Genomic DNA, 21,908 nt, shown 5'->3' with positions numbered 1-21,908 from the left:
CTGTCACTGGGATCCTTGACAATGAGCAAATATTCACATAAATGAAGTTGCATACACTCTTGAAAAATGTGGTTAGACTAGTTACCAAAACCACCCCTCCAATATAACTACTTTATCTACATCAGGCATCTATCTCTTATCCAAGAATTCTGTGTTTAGCTAATTAAAAACCTACATTTTTTCCATTCATGTTTGGGACCACTGAAAAGGGTTAAAACATATTAAATTTACTGGTGCAGCTGTCATAGTCCCATCACTTCCCCTGCTGCTGTCCCCCTCCAAATTCTATACACAATAAAGCACACGCAGAATGAAAAACAAAAAACACTGACCAGGGTTACCCATGTGAACCGGTGCTCCATGGGATTCTTCTAATTCAGAGGTTGCTAGCACAGTTGCTTCTAATTTGTTTGCAGGAATAGGTCTCATTGTGACTACTAAGTTGCAGCAAAAAGTAGAAATACTGTAGCAAGGCACAGCTGTCTGATAGTTTCAAAAAAAATATCCAAGGTGTTAGCAGGAATATTAATACTTTAAGTCTCAAATTTGTGCCGTATTTGAGTTTAGAAAGGCTGCATATTAACATTCATTTAAATCCTTTTCAAAAAAACCCTTTCATTTAGCATCTCAGGCAAGTGTGTGTGTGTCAGATTCAGCACTGCAGAAGCCAAACATTCCACCCTTGAGCTTCTTAATGTAATCATTATAAAATTTTATGCATGTGCTGAGGTTTAAATTCTTATTTCAGTCCATGCAGCATGGTGAGCTCAGTATATTCTGAATATTGTCAGAAAACAACCCTGTGATCCCTATATGGAGAGGGAAAAATTAATAAAAAGTAACACAGTGGCAAATCTATTTGGTCTGAATCAATTCTCTGTACTGAAATTCAGGGAAACTACGATGTTCTGTAACATGCAAGGGTCAGGAACTCCTATTCTTGGTAGCTGACAGTACCCACTTCTATAGAAGCAGCGGGGAAGCTCCACAGATACAAAAACTTTTGTGCCTATAGAAAAGGATCTGTGGAATTCATCATTCTTACTGACTGGGATGCTGATGTGTCTTTTCCACTCAGAAATAAAGTAGAATGGATTTTTAGAGCAAAATGCCTGATATCCAAGTTGCATTTGAAAATAAGCAAGATATGTAGACATCAAGAGCTGTACAGGAAATGTTAAGAAATTTTTATTATAAAATGTTATACCTGTAACTAAGGAAATGGACAGTGTATATTTCTTTACTGTATTGATGTAAGTGCTATAAACTGTGATAGTCTCCTAATTCTGTAATGTTATACACAGATACATAGTTGTTGTTTTTTTTAAGCTTGGTAGAAGGTCTCAGTATGAGATACATTTGTTCCTTCTCCATTTTGACCAGTGATGTAGCAAAAAGATTGTCAAATCATAACATTGAAAACAACAGAAACCTTTGTTTAGAAGAACAGCCTACTGACTTTATGAAGAAAGCATGCAGCTGTACTTAAGTGTTTTTAAGGTTAAGGGTCTACCTACTGGTGCCAGAATTATACCAAGCCTTTCACCTACACTAAAATCTACACTATACATTTTCTGAGCACAGTTACAATCTTAAATGTCATGGAGCATATCTTAACTGTTTGGGAAAAACATCTGTCCCAGAGGCCTAGATGCTTTGGCCTGGCTTCATACCAAATATGCAGTTTAAAGGCTCTACAGCTGTAGGAAAAATCCAGAACATGACTTTCATACATGCAGAAGAAACTCCTTCTGTCATGGATTATAAAAATCACTTCTCCTGCATGCTGGAACTGGTGTGGAGAGAGGGACGTGTGGAAAGGTGATGGTCAGAATTCTGCATGGGTCATCAATTGAAATGGAGAAAGAATCCTAAGGAAATGGCTACCATGGCACATAGGGAAAAACTTTGTCACTGTAAATGAATAACAAACCAGTTCAGTTTCATAGAAAGTTGAGACAAGCACTGAACTGATGCTGGACATATTTTACTCTATACATTCATGCATTTGGCACTAGCACACTCCTAAAGGTACTATGAGGGTAGAGGAAAAAAAGCCCAGATTTTGAGTGATAAGCATATGCACCTAATGTGAATATGGATAAATACTCAGACAAGGCTATGACAAAGACTATTTGTATACGTGTATGTATAAATATATATATATATATATTTTTTTTTTTTACCTTGTACATGCTTACGTTACACTTTTGCTCAACATTTCTTACAGGAATGCCAGCATTCTGTAGTGCTTTTTCAAAAGAAAAGCTGCAGCCTAAATAGAAAGTCACCATGTCCTTGAGTTGTTCAGCATACTGCTTTAGACTTTTTAGAGATCCAGTACAAACTCCATACTCATATAACCTGTACTGTAGGCAGTCAGTTCTAATGGGGGGAAAAAAAAGTTATCACAGCTTTATCATACTTTTTGAAAGTAAGATGCATGACAAAAATTCTTTGAATTGATATTAATCCAATATCAAAGCACAAGATAGAGGCTATTTCATCCCTTTCTTTTCTTTCCGAGTAACCACGAAACAAACACACATACACACACACAAAATCCCAAAACATCATCTTCACAAAAACAAGCCAGCACACTGAACATGTTAGAAGTCTGTATCTTCTAGGTTTTAGAGGTAAATGTCCCTTGTGGGTATTTTGTCTCAAAGATTTAAAAATTAGGGAGCTGTTCTAAGTCTTGCTTTTAGTGTTTGCTCCAGAAGTACATCTCTTAAATCCCAGAGACACTACAAATATCACCATGACTGTGTTACTACTAAATAAAAGAGATAAAACACTATTACTTAATTCTGCAGGTTCAGACAGCAAGATTTTTATAAATTAAAAAAAAATTCACTTTTGCATTGTAATACTGACAATTATGATAACAAGTTTCTCAAGAAGATGATCAGGCTGCTTCTATTCTGTTATACTCATGCATAGATTTAATTCAAATGCGTAACTCCCCCAAAAAGAAATTTGTTCAAAATGTACAACAGCATGAGTAGGCTATTCTCTGGAACAATGATTTCTTCTAATCACCATCAGCCTTCATTTCAGAGCTTTGAGAACTCCATATTTACCTGATATCAGAATCACTACTCAGAGAAGGGCATTTCCAATCACCTGGCTTGCTTCTGTACAGCAGTGGAAGGGGCCCTTTGTTTGCATGGCAAAACTTTTCAAAGTCATCAGCAAGCGATTTGTGCAAAATCACAACATTTGCCTGTTTATAGCCTGAAATTGTGGAAGGTGGAATGACTGGTTATTAAATCAACTCTTTATTTATGAAACAATAACATACCTGCATAGATGTTCTGTAAACAGTTCTATAAAAATATTAGCTGAAGTAAATTTTAAACTCAGAGCTCTATAAACAAATTGCACTGCAACTGTTTGAAATATCTTTAAAATCACAGCTAGATGTACTCTGTATGTGAAATTGTTCCTGGCTAAAACAGTTGGCAAGCATGGGCAGTACTAGAATCTGAAGACTGTATAATTCCTTTAATAAACATTTCTGTGAGAAAATAGAACAGTACAACTGCTTTGAGCTAAACAGAAATTTAATAAAGAACCTGGGATATTAATATTCTATAGGAAAATGTTCTACTTTGGTGCAAATTTTAGCACAGACTTGACAAAAAGGCTACTGTATACCTCACTTTCACCATTTTTATTTAATGTCAAGCTATATATCATGGCTAGTCCATCAGTAAGCTCCTGGTATACTGTCATTATGTTATCCATTTTTCAGAGTTTTAGTTGGCTATGGAATTTTACTTTGGGCTGCAATTTAACAGACAAAATTACAGCTCAAGACTGAGATTCAGTGTGACAGGCAAAAGTTTATTCATTTCAACTAGTTCCAATTTAAAAGAGTGAAGTGAGCAGACCTGTTACACTTTCTTCACTTGAGAATCAACTTTAATTTAAAAGGTTATTGACTACTACCATGCAATAGCTTCTAAAGACATTAGCAGTTTTGCAGTGAGTATCAATGATAAAGCTCACATTCATTTATTTAGCAAAAATATATATATATATTCTGAACAATAGTCATTAATACCAAAGCCATTTTACTTGTTCTGCATGTCAATACCAGCTGACCAAGCACTGAGAGGAAATTTGGAGTACAACCAATCTGTAGTGTTTAAAAATATAAACTAACGGTCCTTAACTCTTGTATTTGTACTTAAAAAATTATTGCTGTGTCTGATATCAGATAGGCAAGTAAGAGGCTGGGTAGAATCTATCACATTCCTAAAGATCACAGTAGTCTGTCATCCAAGAGGGAATCAATTAGCTGAAATCAATAACCTACTTTAAAAGCCCGGAGAAGGAATTTTAATATCATATTCTTGATCAAAATTGTCCAAGAATCCCCAAAATAAAGTTCTATTCCTGAAGGAAAAAAGCAAAGCAAAGGCTTAAACTGAGGTAAGCACATATTTGCATAGTGAATGTGCCCACAAACTGTTCTCCTGGGAGTGCTCAGCACAAAAATTCATTTTATTACTAACAAAAGTTACTAAATACAGAAATAGTTTATTGCTAAATACAGAAATACATTTTTGTTAAATAAACATATTAAATTTAACACTGAATAAAATACTACGTTCAGTTACCCCTCAACCTTATTACCTGCCACCCTTATGAAATCCACAGGTATTTTCTACTTTGCTGAGGATATTCAAGAATTCCTAAAATTATGGTTTTAGTCAGTGCATTCAACTCAGGCACCACTGAATTTAAAATACTAGTCACATCTGATGTACTGAATCTGTAGGCAACTTCCAGGTGTACTATAAAGTTAGGAAGCTTGGTTATAACTCCTAGACAACTGAATCACTTCTCCTAAGAACCATCCTCACTTTTTTATAGATGAAAAGATGTAATTGAATTATGTAATGCTCATAGTATCATGTATGCTCATAGTTAAAAGTCTGAAGTTGTTTTGTATGTAAACAGTTTTTTCAAATGTTGAAACTACCACATTTAAAACTAACACATCAGTGCATACATTTAGAAATACATTTGGGGCAAATTGAAGGAAGATTATTAACATTATAAAGTATTTTCCATCAGTATTTTTCAACTTTTGTACTGATGGAAAAGGCAACCATAATTACAAGACTCACTCTGATTCTGTTGAATGACCCTTAACATTCTTATACTATAGTCAAGCTAATATACGCAGCTCTGTTGATCAGTTATTTGCCACAGTAGATTTAGTTGTATTAAGATATATTTTAAAGTTGATCAGAATGATGACACAAAATTCTCTGTTTCTGTAAAAGTCTAGCCGTGAGAGATGCAAGACAGAAGTCAATTCTTCAGAAAGGTATTCAGTTACCTAAATATAAAGCTATCCTTACCCTCTCCCATGTAACTCCCAGTCTCACTAAGTTAATAATGTACAACTTCTGCAACAAATGAAGCAGAAAACCACTTTTACAATTACATTCCTCTAGTTCTTCTCCAAAAATGTATGCTAGGCACTAAGTCAAGCAAGGTTCCTGTGAAGCACACAGTATGTCATCTTATAAATGTGATAATATATGTATGCAAGAGAAGCCAGATTTGGTTAAAGATTTTTCAAATGTTTTCTGCATCCATAACTTCTCACTGGCATAACTGGGGAGCTCTGAGATACCTGGCAGTTTTGAAAACAAAGTCCATGTACTTTATAGAGGTAGGATGAAATATTTTCTTTAAAGTAGACTTGTGATTAAAGAACACAACATCAGGTGCTTAAAATGTTATTTCAAAAACACCCAAGTGACTTAAGAATGTAAGTCAACTCCACTTTTTCCTCTGTTTTACTTCAGTGCTTTCAGTATTCCTACCTTCCTTTAAAAACAAAAAAGAAAAACAGCCATGAATCTAAACTGGAGCCACTTTTACACTTTTAAATTTACTTACCCTCTGCCATTCCTGAAGTATTACTAATACTAAGTCTGTTGCATCGAATTATTCTTCTTAGTGCTTGGGGAAGTAGAGATTTCAAGTTTCCTGTCAAAAGCATCTCTTCAGCCTTAACAGAAGAATGTTGTTGTTATAAATTTAGACACAAAGACACAAAACATATATATATATTTTTTCAACATTTTAAATTCAGATTTGCTGGAGAACTTAACTAAGTTTCCTCCTCATGCTCCCCCAAGGTTATTATCACTGAGAAATTCTTATTTAGAACCCAAAAGGCAAAGGGTTATTTCACTGACATTTTATGATTAAACTCAAACTGAATCTTTCAATAAATCAGCCAGAGAAGTGCAGTTTATCATTCTGGATAAAATGCAGAGTTTTTTCCTTTTCCTTTCTTTTTTCCTTGTTAGATATTAATTTCCTAGAGTATTCACTTTTTGAAAATTTGTTGTTACTTCAAAATTGCAAAAGCACAAATGGATTAACCAACCAAGCTACAATCTTCAATATTACTTCTCTGTTGAAAATGTTTTTAGACAATTAGCAGTGTAACTTTGCCATGAAAGAGAATTATACTCAGAAAATTTCATTTTAATATGTTCCATATCTATTGTACTTCTCAAATATTCATTATGTAGAAATGAATACTCCTGTGGCTATTTTTCCACTGAGAAAACAGACATATAGATGCTTAAGTCATTTTCCATATAATCTGGAGTAGAAACAGAGATAAGTACCCTAATTAGAGTCAATATCTGGCTCTTTTTAGATTTTTTGAAGATTGAAAAGATCTTTTTTCTGCAGTCTAGTCAAAGTCCACACAAAGTTTTTATCTTAGTCTAAACTACCTAAAAAGTAAGAGGAGTTTGTTGCATTACGAGTAGGAAAAAGTAAAATAAGGACCAGGATAAAACAATAATTTGGTTGCTTATGATTTCAACCTTGGCCACTTTTTCAAAGTCCAACTTGGAAAGAACATGTCTCTCTAATCACTATGTTCAGCTCCAAATAAAAGAAACTGAGCTATCCTCCAAACAACCAAATTACCAAGGTACCTCCAAGGTTGTCTTTAATTCAGAAGAAGCCATTCTTGATGTCACTCTTAAGAAGTAATAAACCAGACAGAAGCTGTGCTGTTCTTTTAAAAGAAGCCAGTAAATTAATATACAATGAGATGTTATGGACTTCTAGAAAAAGTTAACTTTTCTGTTAAAGATCCACAGTGTTTTGTATAATAACTATGATGGTACAAGGTGTAACTTCCACAGTGGAGTGGAAAATACATGAACCATTTTATTGTGAAAATTTATACCTCTGAGCAACTCATTCCTCACTTTACTTGGAGTATAAGCAGTGATATGCTTTGACTGAAATTTCACTTTCATCATATGTTATCTGTCCAAAATGTTTCTGAAAGCTTGCAGAATTCTGAGAGGTAAAGTCGGGTGCACTGAAATTTAGAGCAAGCTTTGCATCTGGACTCTGAAGCATTTATTTCTTAATTCTGAAATGTTTAGATCGTCAGCCAAAAGAAATCATTTTGGATTTTGTTTTATGAACTCTTAACTTACTACTTTGCAACTCATCCTATCCTTTCTGCTTCTACATATCAGACTGTATGCTGCATAAAAAACAGTCTTCATTACAAAATCATGAACGATTCCAAATACACACTTTAAAGACAACAAGAATTTGGATTTAGAGGTGTGGCTGAGACCTATTCCATGCCTATAAGTATCAATTTAAAAAACATTATTCTTATTTCAAAAAGAATTTCTAACACTAATCTGGTATTATTTGTTCAAGAGGTATCAAGTCAAATACAGTGATCCTAATAAAAATTCAAGATGTCTTCATTAGATTCTTTCAGATTGCTTTTCTTTATTTCTGACTATCATTGAAATCCCCTGTAAGACTGATGGCCTTAAGAACTACTAGTTCATTTGGATTTGGAAGACCATCTGAAGTTCAGGAGACTGGTTTGGGACAAAACCAGTCTTCAGCTTGCTATTTTGTCACAAATACCAAGGCTAAGGTTGGGCAAGCCTGATTCCCCACTCAAAAAGTTGGGCTAAGAAAACTAATTTTCTTCATCTTACATTCAAAACCTTTGAGACATTCAGATACCATCCTTATTGGTACACCTACCATATTGGTAGATGTATAGCTACAACAGGTAGGAATACTTCTCCTTGCATTCTGAAACACTGTTGTGAACTGGTACTGGTTGAAAATTTTCCTTTGGTAGCTGTCAGAAAACTCTGTGTGTGCCCAGTAGCAGAAATGGAAGTATCTATGGGACTTAATTAGCAAACATTTAGGTGCCTAGAAGTTTTAGGCTCATATAAGAGTAAGTGACTACTGAGCTAGAGGACTGTGAATACCAGCAGTGCTGAAATGCTGGCTGTATGTACCTATAGAAGTACTTGGGCATGTAGTTCCTATTTGTGAAAGCAGAAGCTAGTTGCAAAGCAACAAAATATTACTTGTGAACTGGTTAGGACATGTATAAACATTAACAGGCTGATTCACCTCTTTCAGATGAGAGAGAAAACCCACCTTATGCCCATTTGTTATCATTAAAGTTCCTGTGGTGATTTTGTTCAAGTAGTGAAAACTATAGTATTAAAATTCTCCTTTATAACTTTAGACCACTGTATTTCCTATACAATGTCAATACTAGAGAATGTTCATGTTTTTCTTTACTAGGCCCGAGATTTAGATAGTGATGCTAAAAACTGTTAGATGTTTACTGCAAAACCTAGTATTTGCTATTTGACTTCCTCAGCAATGGCTAGTTTCTATGCACCATGCTGTTTCCCAGTGCTAGGGGGCAGCCTTAGGTTTGGATTCTCTGACCATTTTCAGGATCTCCTGGAAAATACTTGGAGCCACTATGACCATGGCCTATTTGGAATAACAGGGGAGAAGTACCAGGATAACTCAGGTCTTTCAGTATCTTCTCCCCTTTATCCCACCAGGCTGCTTAATGAAGTGTACAGACTGGCTTCACGGGGCATTCAAGCAGCACTCTAACTAAACTGCGTGGTATAGCTGCTAACATAACCCGGGAGAGGAGCTGGGAAGACTGACAGCGCAGAAATCAGGATCTGTCTCTGGCACAGGTTTTTTAACTCCTTTTAATCTGTTCTGAGATAATTTTAAATAGTGGTAAAATACTCTCATGGGGATATGTTGGATTACGATACAGACAAGTGTGAAAAGGCCCTTAAACGGAAGAGGCTGCAAGGGCGTATGAGATAGCTGTTGTGCCTGAGGGCATTGTATGTGATGTGCATATTGGATGACTAAGATCTAGCTTTCTGGTCTGGGTACCTTCAGTAGAACGAACCTCAAAAGCAGGCTAGATATAGCCCTGGGCAACTAGCACTTGAAAACCAGATCATTTACTGCCTGCATAATGATAAATTTCCTACTGAGAGCACACAGTCTGAAAAAAACTTTGTTCTAAGTCACATTGCTCAAATCAGACTGTGTGACTTACAATACTGATGACCTGTACTATAAAGCTTCATAGCATTGAGGTGTCAAGATCACTTTTAAAGGACCCTTTCTTAAACATGCTGTACCATATTAGAAGCTCAATAAATATTTGTCTTAGAGGTTTATTTGAAGACTCAACATATTTCATGTGTATTTTGAGTTTTACATATTAAACTTTAATGACTGGTTATTAAAATATACTGCTGTCTGACACATTAAAATGGTACTTACCCTCTATTGAGCTGTGGGCACTATCATATTCTGAGCTGCACTTATAGATCTTGACAAGGACGACGGAGCTTCAAAGCTGGAAAGAGATAATTACCTATAAGAATCAATGAAAATATAATCATTTATACTGAGCTGCATGATTAGACAATGAGGGTGGTATGGCATATGCCATATCATTAGTTTAAAATAATAAATTGACTTGTCAGAAACAGCACTGCACAGAAATGACATTATTTTAAAAAGATATATATTTAGGAAAAAAGGTTTTCTTTGCATCACAGTGGCAGCCAGGAAGTACAGACATGTACCATGTTTTGGAAAAAATTCTAAACAGATCTTGAGTCTGATTTTACTAAGTAACACAAAATATTACGTGACATCTTAATTTACTATACATCTGTGTAGCTCCACTGACTTCAATGGAGTAGGCAGATGCATACAATCTGATGATTTTGCCCTGCTGATTTATAGAGTATCCCATTACCCAGACAACAATTTTCAGGAAGGCCAGATACGGAGACTGAATACTTTGATATTCAGGAAGTGTGATAAATTGTTACAGTGAGAAGCTCTAAGTCATTAACTATTTTCACATGCCCTTCTCAGCACACTAGTTGAGTACTGGTTCCTGTGTGCAATGAAATGCTGATCTCTACTGACATGATTATAATGTTACTGGTTCCAAGCCTGTTCTTTACAATGGATTGTAAAGAACATGCTGCATTTATTCTGAATCCCACAACTCATGCCTGGTAAAAGGCACGTTGAGAGGGTGTCACTTCATCCTGTTTTAAAACAAAAACAAAAACAGCGCTTTGAGGAGGAGTACTCTTGCTTGTCAGATCACTTAAAAGATTTGCTAGTTTCTATCTTTAAGCCTTGTCTGGTAACAAAGTTAGTTACTGTATAACAAGGTAACAGTTAAATATTCAACAGCAATACTCACTAATGTCCTCCACCTTTTCCAAATAATCCTCAACCCAACATGAAGCAAGAAAAATGCAGTTCTAGACCAGATCTAACAATGAGGCTGTCTCAGCTGACTTGGATGACCAACAGAGTAGTCTTCCTCATATCATCTCATTGTTCGTATGTTCTGGGGTATTTCCTGAGCTCTATCCCTCTCGTTTTGTCTACAGTATGCCTCTGTCTCTACTTTTTTTCCTCCCTCAGCTCAGACCTCTGTCTCCTCATCTCCAAGCTGGAATCACCCTCTGAGAGCTTGTTTCTTTGTTCTGTCTGACTGTACCCTGTGGCAATATGGGATTTGGACACTTTCTCTCTCCTCATTAGCTCTCTTTTATTTACATGCTTGTATCTCTCAGCTGTATGACTTTTCAACCTTAAACTAGCTTTTCCTTTTCTCAGTATCACTGACATAATATAATCTAACTTTATAAACCATAAAACACCATAAATATTGAATGCATAAATGGTTTCTAGACTTGTAAGATTCAGACTCCTCAGAGTCTCAAATTCATATACCTATATCTCTCAAGATACATACATAAATATATGTGTGTGGGGGTGTATGTATGTGTATATATATATCCCTTATAAATACTAAAGATGATAAGCTTGGATTAAGTGTACTTTTTCTCTTTTTCTCATTAATTCCTCCATTGCACCTCATGAAATTTGACAGCAGAACCACCAGCTAGCCTTGCTGAAATATCTATCTTTACATTAAATTGTTGATTGAGCTATATTTTATAAAGAATGTTTATAATCTGTAGATTATAATCTCTTTAGATAAACTGAAAAAGAAGGAAGTGGAGCGAGTGAAACATTTTGCATTGCCGTAGAGCTTTCAAAATGAAAAGTGGATCTGTAAATTTTACAGATGTTTAAATATGAGTGTAGATTCTTTCAAGGCCCATATTGTAAATTATTCATTACACAAGAAAATGGAGAAATGTCATCTAACTGTCAGAAAGATTACACTTTGAGATGTAGTGGGTGTGTCCACATACAGCTGTGCTAAGTTACACCAGATAAAAATGCAAAAAAACTTATGTAACTAAAAAGGCTTAAAATATCATTCCAAAGTGTCAGTGTGACTGCTTCACCTTTACAAGTATCAAGCAATTTCACGAAATAAAACGAGGGGAAAGGCAAAAGGAAGGCAAAGAAAAGGGCAAGCGGGGGCAAAAGCAGGGGCAAAAAGCCCACAGATTTCAACAGACACAGAAGACAATCCTGCTTGGAGCCACCCAATGTTAAGCATAATATTTTCCCCATTCTATATCCTTCCCAAAAGCAATGGTTGTTTCATATTTTATGTTTTGGAATTCTGCAATATATTAGTTTTAACATTCAGCACTGTTAGTTAGCAGCAGCTTGTCCTGCTTCTGCATTAAAAGGATCTTCTTGAATATCACTGTATACCCCAAAAGCACCTGACCTAAATCCTTTAGTGAGATATAAATAGACTTCTGAACCTAAACTGGTATTATTGTTTAGGTATGAAATGCTAACACAGCACTTTGGCACATGCAAACAGAGAATAAATTGAAGAAAAATGCAGACCTGCAAGAGGAATGCTGTTTTATGCTGACCTTTCAGCCTGTGCTGGTTCTGCAGGCAGAACTGTATGCCAGCTCTTTATATCAATAAACATTCTTTTAAAAGGGAGAAAATGGAAGGCTCAGAGTATTGGCAGTGAGGGAACTTCTCATGCAAGTTTCCAGTTACAGACTAGATCAGATATCTGATGATTAAATGCTGTCACTGTTGGCTATTCAGTGGCTTATACAATGCGCTAGCATTATAATGCAGTTACACCAGACAGAGTCAATATCTCAAACCATCGCCTTCACATGCAATTTCAGCAAAGAGCTCAAGAAGTTGAAAGAATATACAGTTCGTATTTTTATCCCACAGAATTAATCCTCAGCTTTTATTCCTTTTCCCTATGTTCTGAGGGTAAATAGAATAAGACCTGCAGGACTGTCAATCTCATACCTTTTAGCACCATAAAATTATCTTTTTAAAAAGCAGCTCAGTGTTAGAGATGACTCATAATGCTGCAGCATCAGTTAGCTGACTTGAAAGAGACGTAACTGTCATCATTTTGATTTTCATTACCAAACAATAAGAAGCTAAGGGCTGAAAATGTCTTAAGCATCTATTGCCCCATTTCATATTTTTAAAAGAGGTGAGCTATAGAGATTGTATCTTGGTATGCTCAACCTCCAAAATTCAATTTTTAGAGATAAGACAACATGTAAATTCAGGTTTGAGCCCATCTTTTGTACAGAAAAAATACAGAAAAAATTTAAGCTATTTAGTTTATAAGTTTAATCATTGGATTCCTAGAAATGGCTACTGTAATATGCATAAAACCTTGTCTCAGTCCTTATAGTCTCAGGCCTCAAACCTATAATACTTCTATGAGCATTAATAGAGTAAGTAATAGATATAAGTGAAGAAGTAGTCCTGTTGAGTCCAGGACGGGTGAAGTGCTTAAACATTTCCTGTATTATGGACAGGAAAAGATATAAGTAATACATGTGCTTTTTATAAATAAACACATGTATGGGGCCAGCTAACACCCTTGATATAAAGTAAGTTATAATTAGTACTGATGAACCTCATAGTTCAGAAATAAGTTTTAGCTCTTTTTTTTTTTTTCCCTGCTTACCAACTATTGCTCCTTTTTGTGTTTCACTACATGCCAGATAGGCAATTGCAACAACATGCCTAAAAATTCAGTATCTTCTATTTAGGAGGTGCTTTAAGATGTCAAGTTCTGAATAATCATTCTTGTTCTTTGAAAATGTTCACATAACAAATATATATCCCAAGTATGGAGAATGTGCTAAACATTTTTTTTCCCCCCAAAGGGGAACACACTTTTGGCTTATTTGAGTGTTATATTTTGATCTGACTGAACTTTCCTCCTCCTCTGAACAGGATTTTCAGTTTCCATTAAACCACAGTGCCTTAAGGGTTTTGTAGTGTGGATTAATACATGAATAAAGTCCAAATAATGCAAAATATCTTTAGAACAAGGATAAGACTAAAGCTACATCAAGCCCAGTGTACTGATTTTGACAGTGACCAACCGTGCGTATCTAAGAAAGAGTTTAAAATGAAAGCAAACGTTTGACCAAACTTGCCTGGTATATCCATGATTTGTGGTTCACGACCTTCTTGAGCTAAGGGTGATTTCTTTGTTTTTAAAGGTTAGCATAAAAACTGACAGCCAAGCAGTGGACTTTATCATATATAACTACAGTTTGCAGCATACTGTATAGATAGCAGTAGCTATCTCCTGAATGAATTTACTTGGGAAACTGTCTTGATACAAAAGCCAAGTATTTTACATGAACTGTTTTATTCCGGTTCCAAAAACTAACATATTTAAAGCTAACTCAACTGCTTTTATATTAGAGTGCAGTCTACAAACACTCCTTTAATCATAAACATATACACTTTTGAGATGAGTGTCTTAGAACAGTGCTCTGAATACGATGAACTAGCTATTACTGACACAGATTTGTCCCAAACCAGGGCCAGACAGTATCTGCAGTACAAAAAGGCAAGGGAAATGAAGAGCACTCATCAGCTTGCATTAATGGGCTCCAAGTTTAAAAGTATAATTAGAAATAAATAGAGCATTTACATTTGCAAAAACTGAACTGTGAAAACCTATGGTTTCTGTCTCCAAAGGATTAAGTAAGCGTATGGGCTTTTGATGTGGGGAAGGCAAGGGAGGAGGGAATTTAGTTCAAAGCTAGGCTTATTTAGTTAGCTTCTGTTTTAATACAATTAATATGAAGACCCTCTTTTTGGGACCACCTAGACTTCTGAAAATGGACTGAATCTTTAAGACTGGCATTTCTGGATAGAAAAATATAAATCAGCAAAACAGGTAAGGTACCCAGCTACTTGGAAATAAACAAACAATTGCATATAGAGCAGGGTATATGTATCAAGGAGTATTTTTAATAACACAAAAAAATAGAAGAGCATTATAATTTGAATATAGACTGTGATGGCGTTTCTCACTACAGAAAGAGATAGAGGATTTTAACCAGCTAAAAGGAAGATGAACAGGCATGACTTACTAGAACCTTGTGTGATATCCAGTCAGACTGAGGAACACTAGGAGAGGATTGCTGTTTAAAAAAAGAAAAAAAAAGTTATCACTAATTTGTTCGTTCCAAAACATTTGAAAAGATGATGGTAGCTAATGACTTTGAAAGTCCATCTCTACCGACAGAGTAGGTTTCCCTATTTTCCCCAGGAGAAATCTCTTCTCTATTCTTATACTATTTGTTTTTGTAGACTAAAAGACTTTGACATAGACATTTTGGTATACAAGGCTAATTTTGAATCTAGCAAGCACTTAAAACTGCAAATATATGAGATATATGATCACTCTGTCTGTGAAAGAATACTCAGAAATAACATAAGTTCACTGGAGCATAAAAATACAAGATTGGAAAGAAGTGAGACTTCCTTGCTTGACTTTACCAGAAGGCATATAAAGAATATGAAATCACATATAAGAATTAACAAATCTGTGTCCTCCTAAGCAAAAAATAAATGTGCTTTTTTTTTTTTTCCATTTACTGGAAAGTTTAGAAAGTAACTATTCCAAGTAGATCCAGCTTCAGTCTGGAAAATATTACGCAATATTTTCCACTCCTTTTGAAGAAGGAAACTATTAAAACAAGTACTTGGTTTCAAACTCTAGGCCAAAAAAAAAAAAAAAAAAAGTGTGTGTGCATGCATGTATGTATATATGTGTGTATGTACATGCACTCATTCCATGGTTGATCATGTAAAAGCAAACTGTTCCCAATTAAATACAGTTATTTCAAGACTGCATAAATTTAACAGAATACAAGACAGCCCAGAATGAATATCTTACAGTTCAAAGGATAGAATGACCTGCATGTGACTTTTCTATGGTTACCAAGTATACAAAAGAAAGTATGCAAAACAAAGTGTATTGAGCAGGCATTGTTTAGGATATAATCTATGTACATTAAAAATAGCTAAGAATATTTACAAAAATGAAATGCATCTAAATTGTGTGACCTTGGGTTCATGAATTGTGCAGGAGTCACACATCTCAAATGTCTTTCTTGAACAGGAGTAGAGACGGTACCATGCTTACAGATGGCCTACTTTGCTCCTGATATGTATTTTTCATGGTGAACTAGTATCAGAGTAATTATCAGCTTCAGTGAAGAAGTCAAAGTTTTCCCAGTTCTCAGTTGTGCTCTAGGAGCTTTCATCAAAGCACATTAATGAGAAATTTTGGGGGGCCTGTATATTGTTCCACACAAAGGGATGCTAATCTATAGCTAGGACTCTTCAGCATTACTGCAATGAGATGTAATCTCACACCTCCACTGAACACTTGTCCTGCGACTAAAACCATAACCATATATTTTCCATTACATATTGAACCTTCCACTGAAGATAGCCTCTAACACACAATACCACATTTAAAATAACATTTTAAATTAATTTAGATCTTCTTATAGTAATTCAGAATAAAATTGTGCCTTCTTTGTAATACCTGATGAATATTGTAGGTAATCTGAATGCTGAGATATTTACTGCATGAATATTTAGACTTAATAAATAGATGTAAGACAAAAATAACCAGGAAAGACTAGAGGTAAGCCTCTCTGAAGTAAATATCTAAAGATTAGCAGTGAGGATCCTACAAACAGGAGATAGTAATATTACAAATAAGATGGATAGGTAGACTTTCTCTTCTATAAATATTTTGCTTTTACTGTTATTTATAAATAATGCTCTGTTTTAATAAGGCAGTATGATTTCTGTATCCATTACTTTTCAGTAGCTCAACAGGAATAAAGTTTCCAAAACCAAACAGAACAACCAAATAAAAAGGACCAATATAGACTGAACTGTGGCCCAAACCCTCATCTATACGTGGATGCACTGTGAATAGATGCATTAAAGGGAAAAATTATGAGAGACCAGTGATGATGTGCAGATGCTCAGCATGACCTGCAACTATGACAATAACATCCTTGAATCTATAATCGAATACAACTGAATGTTGCTGCTATTGCAGCAGAGGCAGGGAGTGGGGAGAGAAAGCTGCTCTCCTGGGGCATGTGGATGGGGTGAGAAGGCATCTTCTTGTGCAGAGAAAATGAGAGGCACAAGGAAGAATAGGTGACTGTTGTCTTAGAAGAGGAATGATTACTTTTTCAGGGGACATCTGAAGTCAAAAAGGGTACGTAAGAGGTTACAAAAACCAAGATCCTGTCCTGAGACACAAGATTAAATATGGCATTAACACTAATTCTGTGTTTGACAAAAGCACAGAAGGTCTCATGATTTCTGTAGAGCTCCCCTTAAGCTACTCCCTATAATCAAAGGACAGTGCTCCAGGATTGCAATGAACATCACACATTCATGTCCAGCCAAAAATGATTTATAATTTGAATAGTTGCTTTGGTACTTGCTATCCAAAAGCAGTTGTTTTGTCTAATGCATAAACCAAAACAGTAGTTCAAACTTGTCCACTGTTTTCAATCAGATAGTTTTACTAATTCATTATCTAAAGACTTGGAGGAAATAATATAAAGCATCTAACAATAACTTACTACCACCCAAAACCAAAATTTGTGGTGGGAAGACATCAGAAGGCCAGGTTTCAGATGCATGTTACTCTGAGAAATGAGTGATTAAGTTGAAATCATACCCTACTTTCACTGTTTATTGCTAGGAATTGTAAGAATCTACAGGGTTCACCTCATTTGACTTCACATATTGAAGATGCGAACATCCACTGCATTTCACTACAGTACTAGGAAGGCAGCGCTGAATCCAAAGAGAAACAGGTCACTTTTTCTGTAATGACATGGTGGATTTGGTGTAACAAAATCTGGCTGAATGAAAATGTCTGTGAGCGTTCCTTTGAAGCGAGAGACCTGATATTAGTTTAAATCTTCATAAATCACAGAAGATGCTGGGGATGGTGGCAGTGGAAGTAACTCAGAGTTAATGAAGTTATTTACAATGTCAAAAAAATCCTCATTGCTGCACTGTTCCATAAACTATGTGTAACAATATATTAACAGGCAGTCACAACAGAAAAATATCTTTGGATGTGACATGTTTAGGGAGAGAGAAGCCAAACTTCACTCCTAGCCAGACTTACTCAATGACAGCCAGAGGAACATTGCTTTAAGGGACGTTTCTGTGCATGGAAGGTTAACACTTCTGAGAAAATGCAAATCTTGAGGACTTTACAAAAGGAATATAAAATGCTTTCTGACAAACAGGGGTTCTGACATCCTCTGAAAAGACTGTCACAGCAAACACTTCACATCAGAAGAGAAAAGATCCATGAAAAGATAGGGGTGTATTGAAACCAAGGATTCTAACATCTAAATAAGTTTTGTTTCCCCTGTAAGCCCTTTACCTAAGAAAGATGGAAGAAATGAGACTCTGAATGGATTACTGAAAGCTCAAAGCTCTCCTAGTGCTGATGCATATCCTATGCTTACAGTAGATATCTTACTGAACATTTTGAGTAGGGGGGAATTAGTGCTTCAACTTGCTGGGTTTGACTTATGCTATAGTGGCAGATCCAACAGAAAAGACTGCATAGCATAGAAGAGATAAAAGATAAAAATTCTTCACTATATCTTCTTTTCAGCTAGTTAGGGCTCATGAGATGAAACTAGCAAACAGCAAAGTCAAAGTCAAAGCAAACAGAGGCCTTTATTCATAACAAAGCATAGTTAAACTGTAGAAGTTCCTTGCCACAGGATGTCATGATGCTACACAACCGCTGGAGACAAGGATGCTGAGCTAGAATCACCTTCATCTGCATCCTATATCCCAATAAATCAGGATGGAATGAAATGTTCAAGAATTCCAGTAACAAAATTATAGAACTGCAGGAATATCAGCTGCTCATTAGTTCTGCTTCTAAGTCATACAATTTACAGTGCTAGTGTCAATTATTCAACTTTAGTTAAAATCCCCAATTTTTTTGGATATACTGAAAAATTATAATTCAGCCATCTATTTCTCATTACCTGATTTTTTATAGTAATATTTTATCTCTGGTGTGTTCATGGCATCATGTTTAGCTACTGTTTTTATTATCCATTTTAATTTTTTGGTGTTTTAAAACTAAAGCTAATCTTTCAAATCTTTCTCAGAACACCTCTTGGGCCTTTTAAAGAGATTTTTTAGTTGTAATGCTGCTTATATGAAATCATATTATAGTATATTACACTACGTTAAGAGGTGCCCTCCACTCATCTGGTATAATACTTGCAACTAACAGGAGTTTTCATATTTTTTTCTGAGGAGGTCAGCAGTTTTATTCCAAGTTCCTTCCAAATTCCTGGAGGTACACCACCTGAATCTGGAACATATTGCTTTTAATTTATCCATCCATTTTCGGATTTGCTCTTCTGATATTCCAATTCATGGGAGCATCTCATTTTTTCAGTCGTTAAAAGAATAGTTTTAAAATCAATAGCTGCATAACTTTGAGGTAAAGGAAAAAGGAATAAAGGAATCTCTGCAATATTGTTCGACTTGTTAATCCTCTTTTTTGCTCTCTGGTAATTCAACAGATGCAGTATTTTTAAATTTGTCAGCAATAGAAAGCTAAACTTAAAAGTTTTCATTTATGCCTTTCAAAAACTGACTTTTCCCCTTTTCTTCATTTTATGTGGCACTTCTTTTAGCTTCTCTCCTTTTCTGTAGGATCTCTAAAAACTAGAATGCATACCTTTAAACTCTGCCAGTTAATCACTTTTTTTCTCATGGTTTTGCTTCCTTCTTTAGGGGGTGGAGAGCAGATGCATGGCTTCTGCAAGTATCAGGATGTACTCATGGTCTCCATGGTGAGTTAAAAGTTTTAATTTCCTCATCTCTAGCTTTCAGATCATGTTGATTAGCTTCTCCTTTTTAAAGTTGCCTTCTCTAAAGTTTACAGTCAATTTTCAAAATAGTGTGAATTCACAGATGAGTCTTCTGAAAAGGATTTTGAATTTAATTACATAGCAGTCAGTATTACTTGGAGGTTTAATAATAACAGTATGAACTACAGTCCTCTGCATTTCTTACAACAAATCTGAAAATAGCATCCCTGTGACTGAGAACTAGAATCCAAAAGTCAATTCTTTGTATTAACTAGAAATTCCATCTCTGTCTTGCCTAGCTTAAGCATTTGAGCAGATCAGAAACTGAAATGAGCCACTATTTGTTTTATTAGATGGTACTGCTTCCTTTTCTCTCCCAATATTGTTCATTCATTTTCTTTTTTCCTCACCAGAAAGCAACTAACATAACAAATATTTTTATTGTTTCTCTTTTATAGACACAGAAATTTTTAACAATTAAACTTCTGAAAATGTTGTCTGTAACAGCAGTTTTAACTGTATAGTAACTGAGAAAATAAACAAATGAATTTTCAGTGAAGAAATGAATACATATTGAAACAGGTCTTAGTTTAATCTAAGAAATTCATTTTGATGCAAAGATGTAAGCCTAGAATCAGTGACACATCCTCATCACTTATATTCAATCTTTCAAGAAACGATCCATTTCCTGACAGAGCTGTACCACTTCCGTTGAAAGAATTATTAGGCTTGGATGCTTAGCATAACTTCTCCTTTCATGGTATGACACTAAGCGGTTTTAGAGAGATAAAACTGTTGGCCAGACCAGTTTCATACAAAAAAATGCTTTAAACAGCAAATTTACCTACCCCATCTACTTTTCTGACAGTTATCAAGCACAAAATGTTCAACTGCAGATTAAAAAAAGCTTATTCAAACACAGACTGTATGTAAACTAGAAATTAGTCCTATTACTATACTAAAATTGCATCTGTACTAAAATTGCACCCAAAAGCTGTGTTTCATGTTATCATGTCTTTCATGGGGAGTCCCTCCCTAAATTTATTTCTTAGATTCCAAAATTTTATCCTTCTTTTCCCTTGCTCTGTTAATGTTCTCTGTGGAGTTATTAAGGGGAACGACTTGTATCATCTGGCTTTCCAACATTTCTACTTCGAAAATTACACCTATTTTGGTAAGAATTCAATGACCATAAGAAAGTGCTAGATGCCTCCAATTTCAGCTCCATAGACACAGAATATGCAGCTCCCCATTAGGAAGAAAGTAAATCAAAACTGTAAAGCAGTAACATCCTGGAAGTGTGCAGCAGAAGCACTCATTTTCTTCTTTCCTCTCAGAAGTCTTCATACTGAGCATTTCACCTCAGCCCTCAAACTAGCTTGGCACACTACCTCTTTTAGAACCAAAACCAAAATGTTGTGACACTTTTTCTTAGAGGAAGTTCAATAACATCTTTCCATGTGGGTATTTTCCACATTTTTTTTCTCTCTCTTCACAATGAGGAATGACAAGTAAACATAGATACTTTTAAAGAGTTGTGTTACGGGGCAGAGAAGGGACATTCTATGTTTAGAACTCTGTTACTCTTATGTTCCCAAACTTGCAGCACACACTCAGCCCAAACACTGAACTGTTGGTTGATCGACCTGTCAGGTCACACAAATATCAGCCCAGTTTGAAAATTCTATTTCAAAAAAATTACATCTACACTACAGAGAGTTGCTCTACATCACCCTGTAGTTTTTAATTGTTTTTATACCAAATATTTCTTTTCCTTTTAACATTGCAGAGGTAATTTATTGAAAGCACGATCGTGCTAAATAGTGTTCTTTCAGCACACATATAAATGAGTATTTAAAGTGCAAATGACATTTTCAGTTAGTTAAATTGCACTCAGAGCTGCACTTCCAAGAGCACAGTTTATATAGCAAGGATGACTTTATTTCTCCAAACTATAAATCTTATAGACTATTCTGTTCTCCCTGTGCATCTACAGTCCATCACTGTTTCTGTACTAAGTTTAAGGTTCTAGCTTTAGCTGCAGGCTCAAGCCGTATTTCCTCCCTCATCTGTCTCTGTGACAATGTCCGTGTCAGTAATCTAAATGGGACGAAGACAGAACCTGAGCGCTGGCACATGCTGATCTGTACTTCTGACTGCTGGCATGTTTTCTGGTATGGTTTTGGCCCCAGACAATGTCCTGGCACTAGCATGGGCCAGTAACTGTTTGCAGTATGTCTAAACCCATTAAGCAGTGTAGAAAAGGCCACCCTGTTTTGAAGGGGAAAGAATGTAGCCGTGCACATGCCATGCCACTTGCCCTGAAATCCAGAGAATGAGTCCTAATCTGTT

The 21,908-nt window shown here is 35.5% G+C and overlaps 1 protein-coding gene across 7 annotated transcripts in view; it reads right to left on the bottom strand.

Moving 5' to 3' along the window:
* DGLUCY (D-glutamate cyclase) overlaps positions 1 to 21,908 on the bottom strand; it is a 47,081-nt gene that overhangs the window by 21,505 nt on the left and 3,668 nt on the right. For 5 of the 7 annotated variants that reach the window (XM_067296937.1, XM_067296936.1, XM_067296934.1 and 2 more), the window contains exons 2-7: positions 14,742 to 14,792; positions 9,670 to 9,745; positions 5,929 to 6,040; positions 3,087 to 3,240; positions 2,187 to 2,385; positions 333 to 483 (exon numbers count right to left, since the gene is read on the bottom strand). In XM_067296937.1, coding sequence (XP_067153038.1) covers positions 333 to 483; positions 2,187 to 2,385; positions 3,087 to 3,240; positions 5,929 to 6,031 — 607 coding nt within the window. In that variant the 5' untranslated portion in view covers positions 6,032 to 6,040; positions 9,670 to 9,745; positions 14,742 to 14,792. Of the gene's footprint in view, positions 1 to 332; positions 484 to 2,186; positions 2,386 to 3,086; positions 3,241 to 5,928; positions 6,041 to 9,669; positions 9,764 to 14,741; positions 14,793 to 19,423; positions 19,755 to 21,908 lie in introns of those variants that run through there. The other 2 variants (XM_013940667.2, XM_067296935.1) reach the window with 2 other exon arrangements.

This window comes from Apteryx mantelli, chromosome 4, assembly GCF_036417845.1.
Source record: "Apteryx mantelli isolate bAptMan1 chromosome 4, bAptMan1.hap1, whole genome shotgun sequence".
Classification (NCBI taxonomy): Eukaryota; Metazoa; Chordata; class Aves; order Apterygiformes; family Apterygidae; genus Apteryx; species Apteryx mantelli.
Note: the sequence above shows the minus strand (reverse complement) of the source record. Positions and strands in the feature narration are given on the sequence as shown.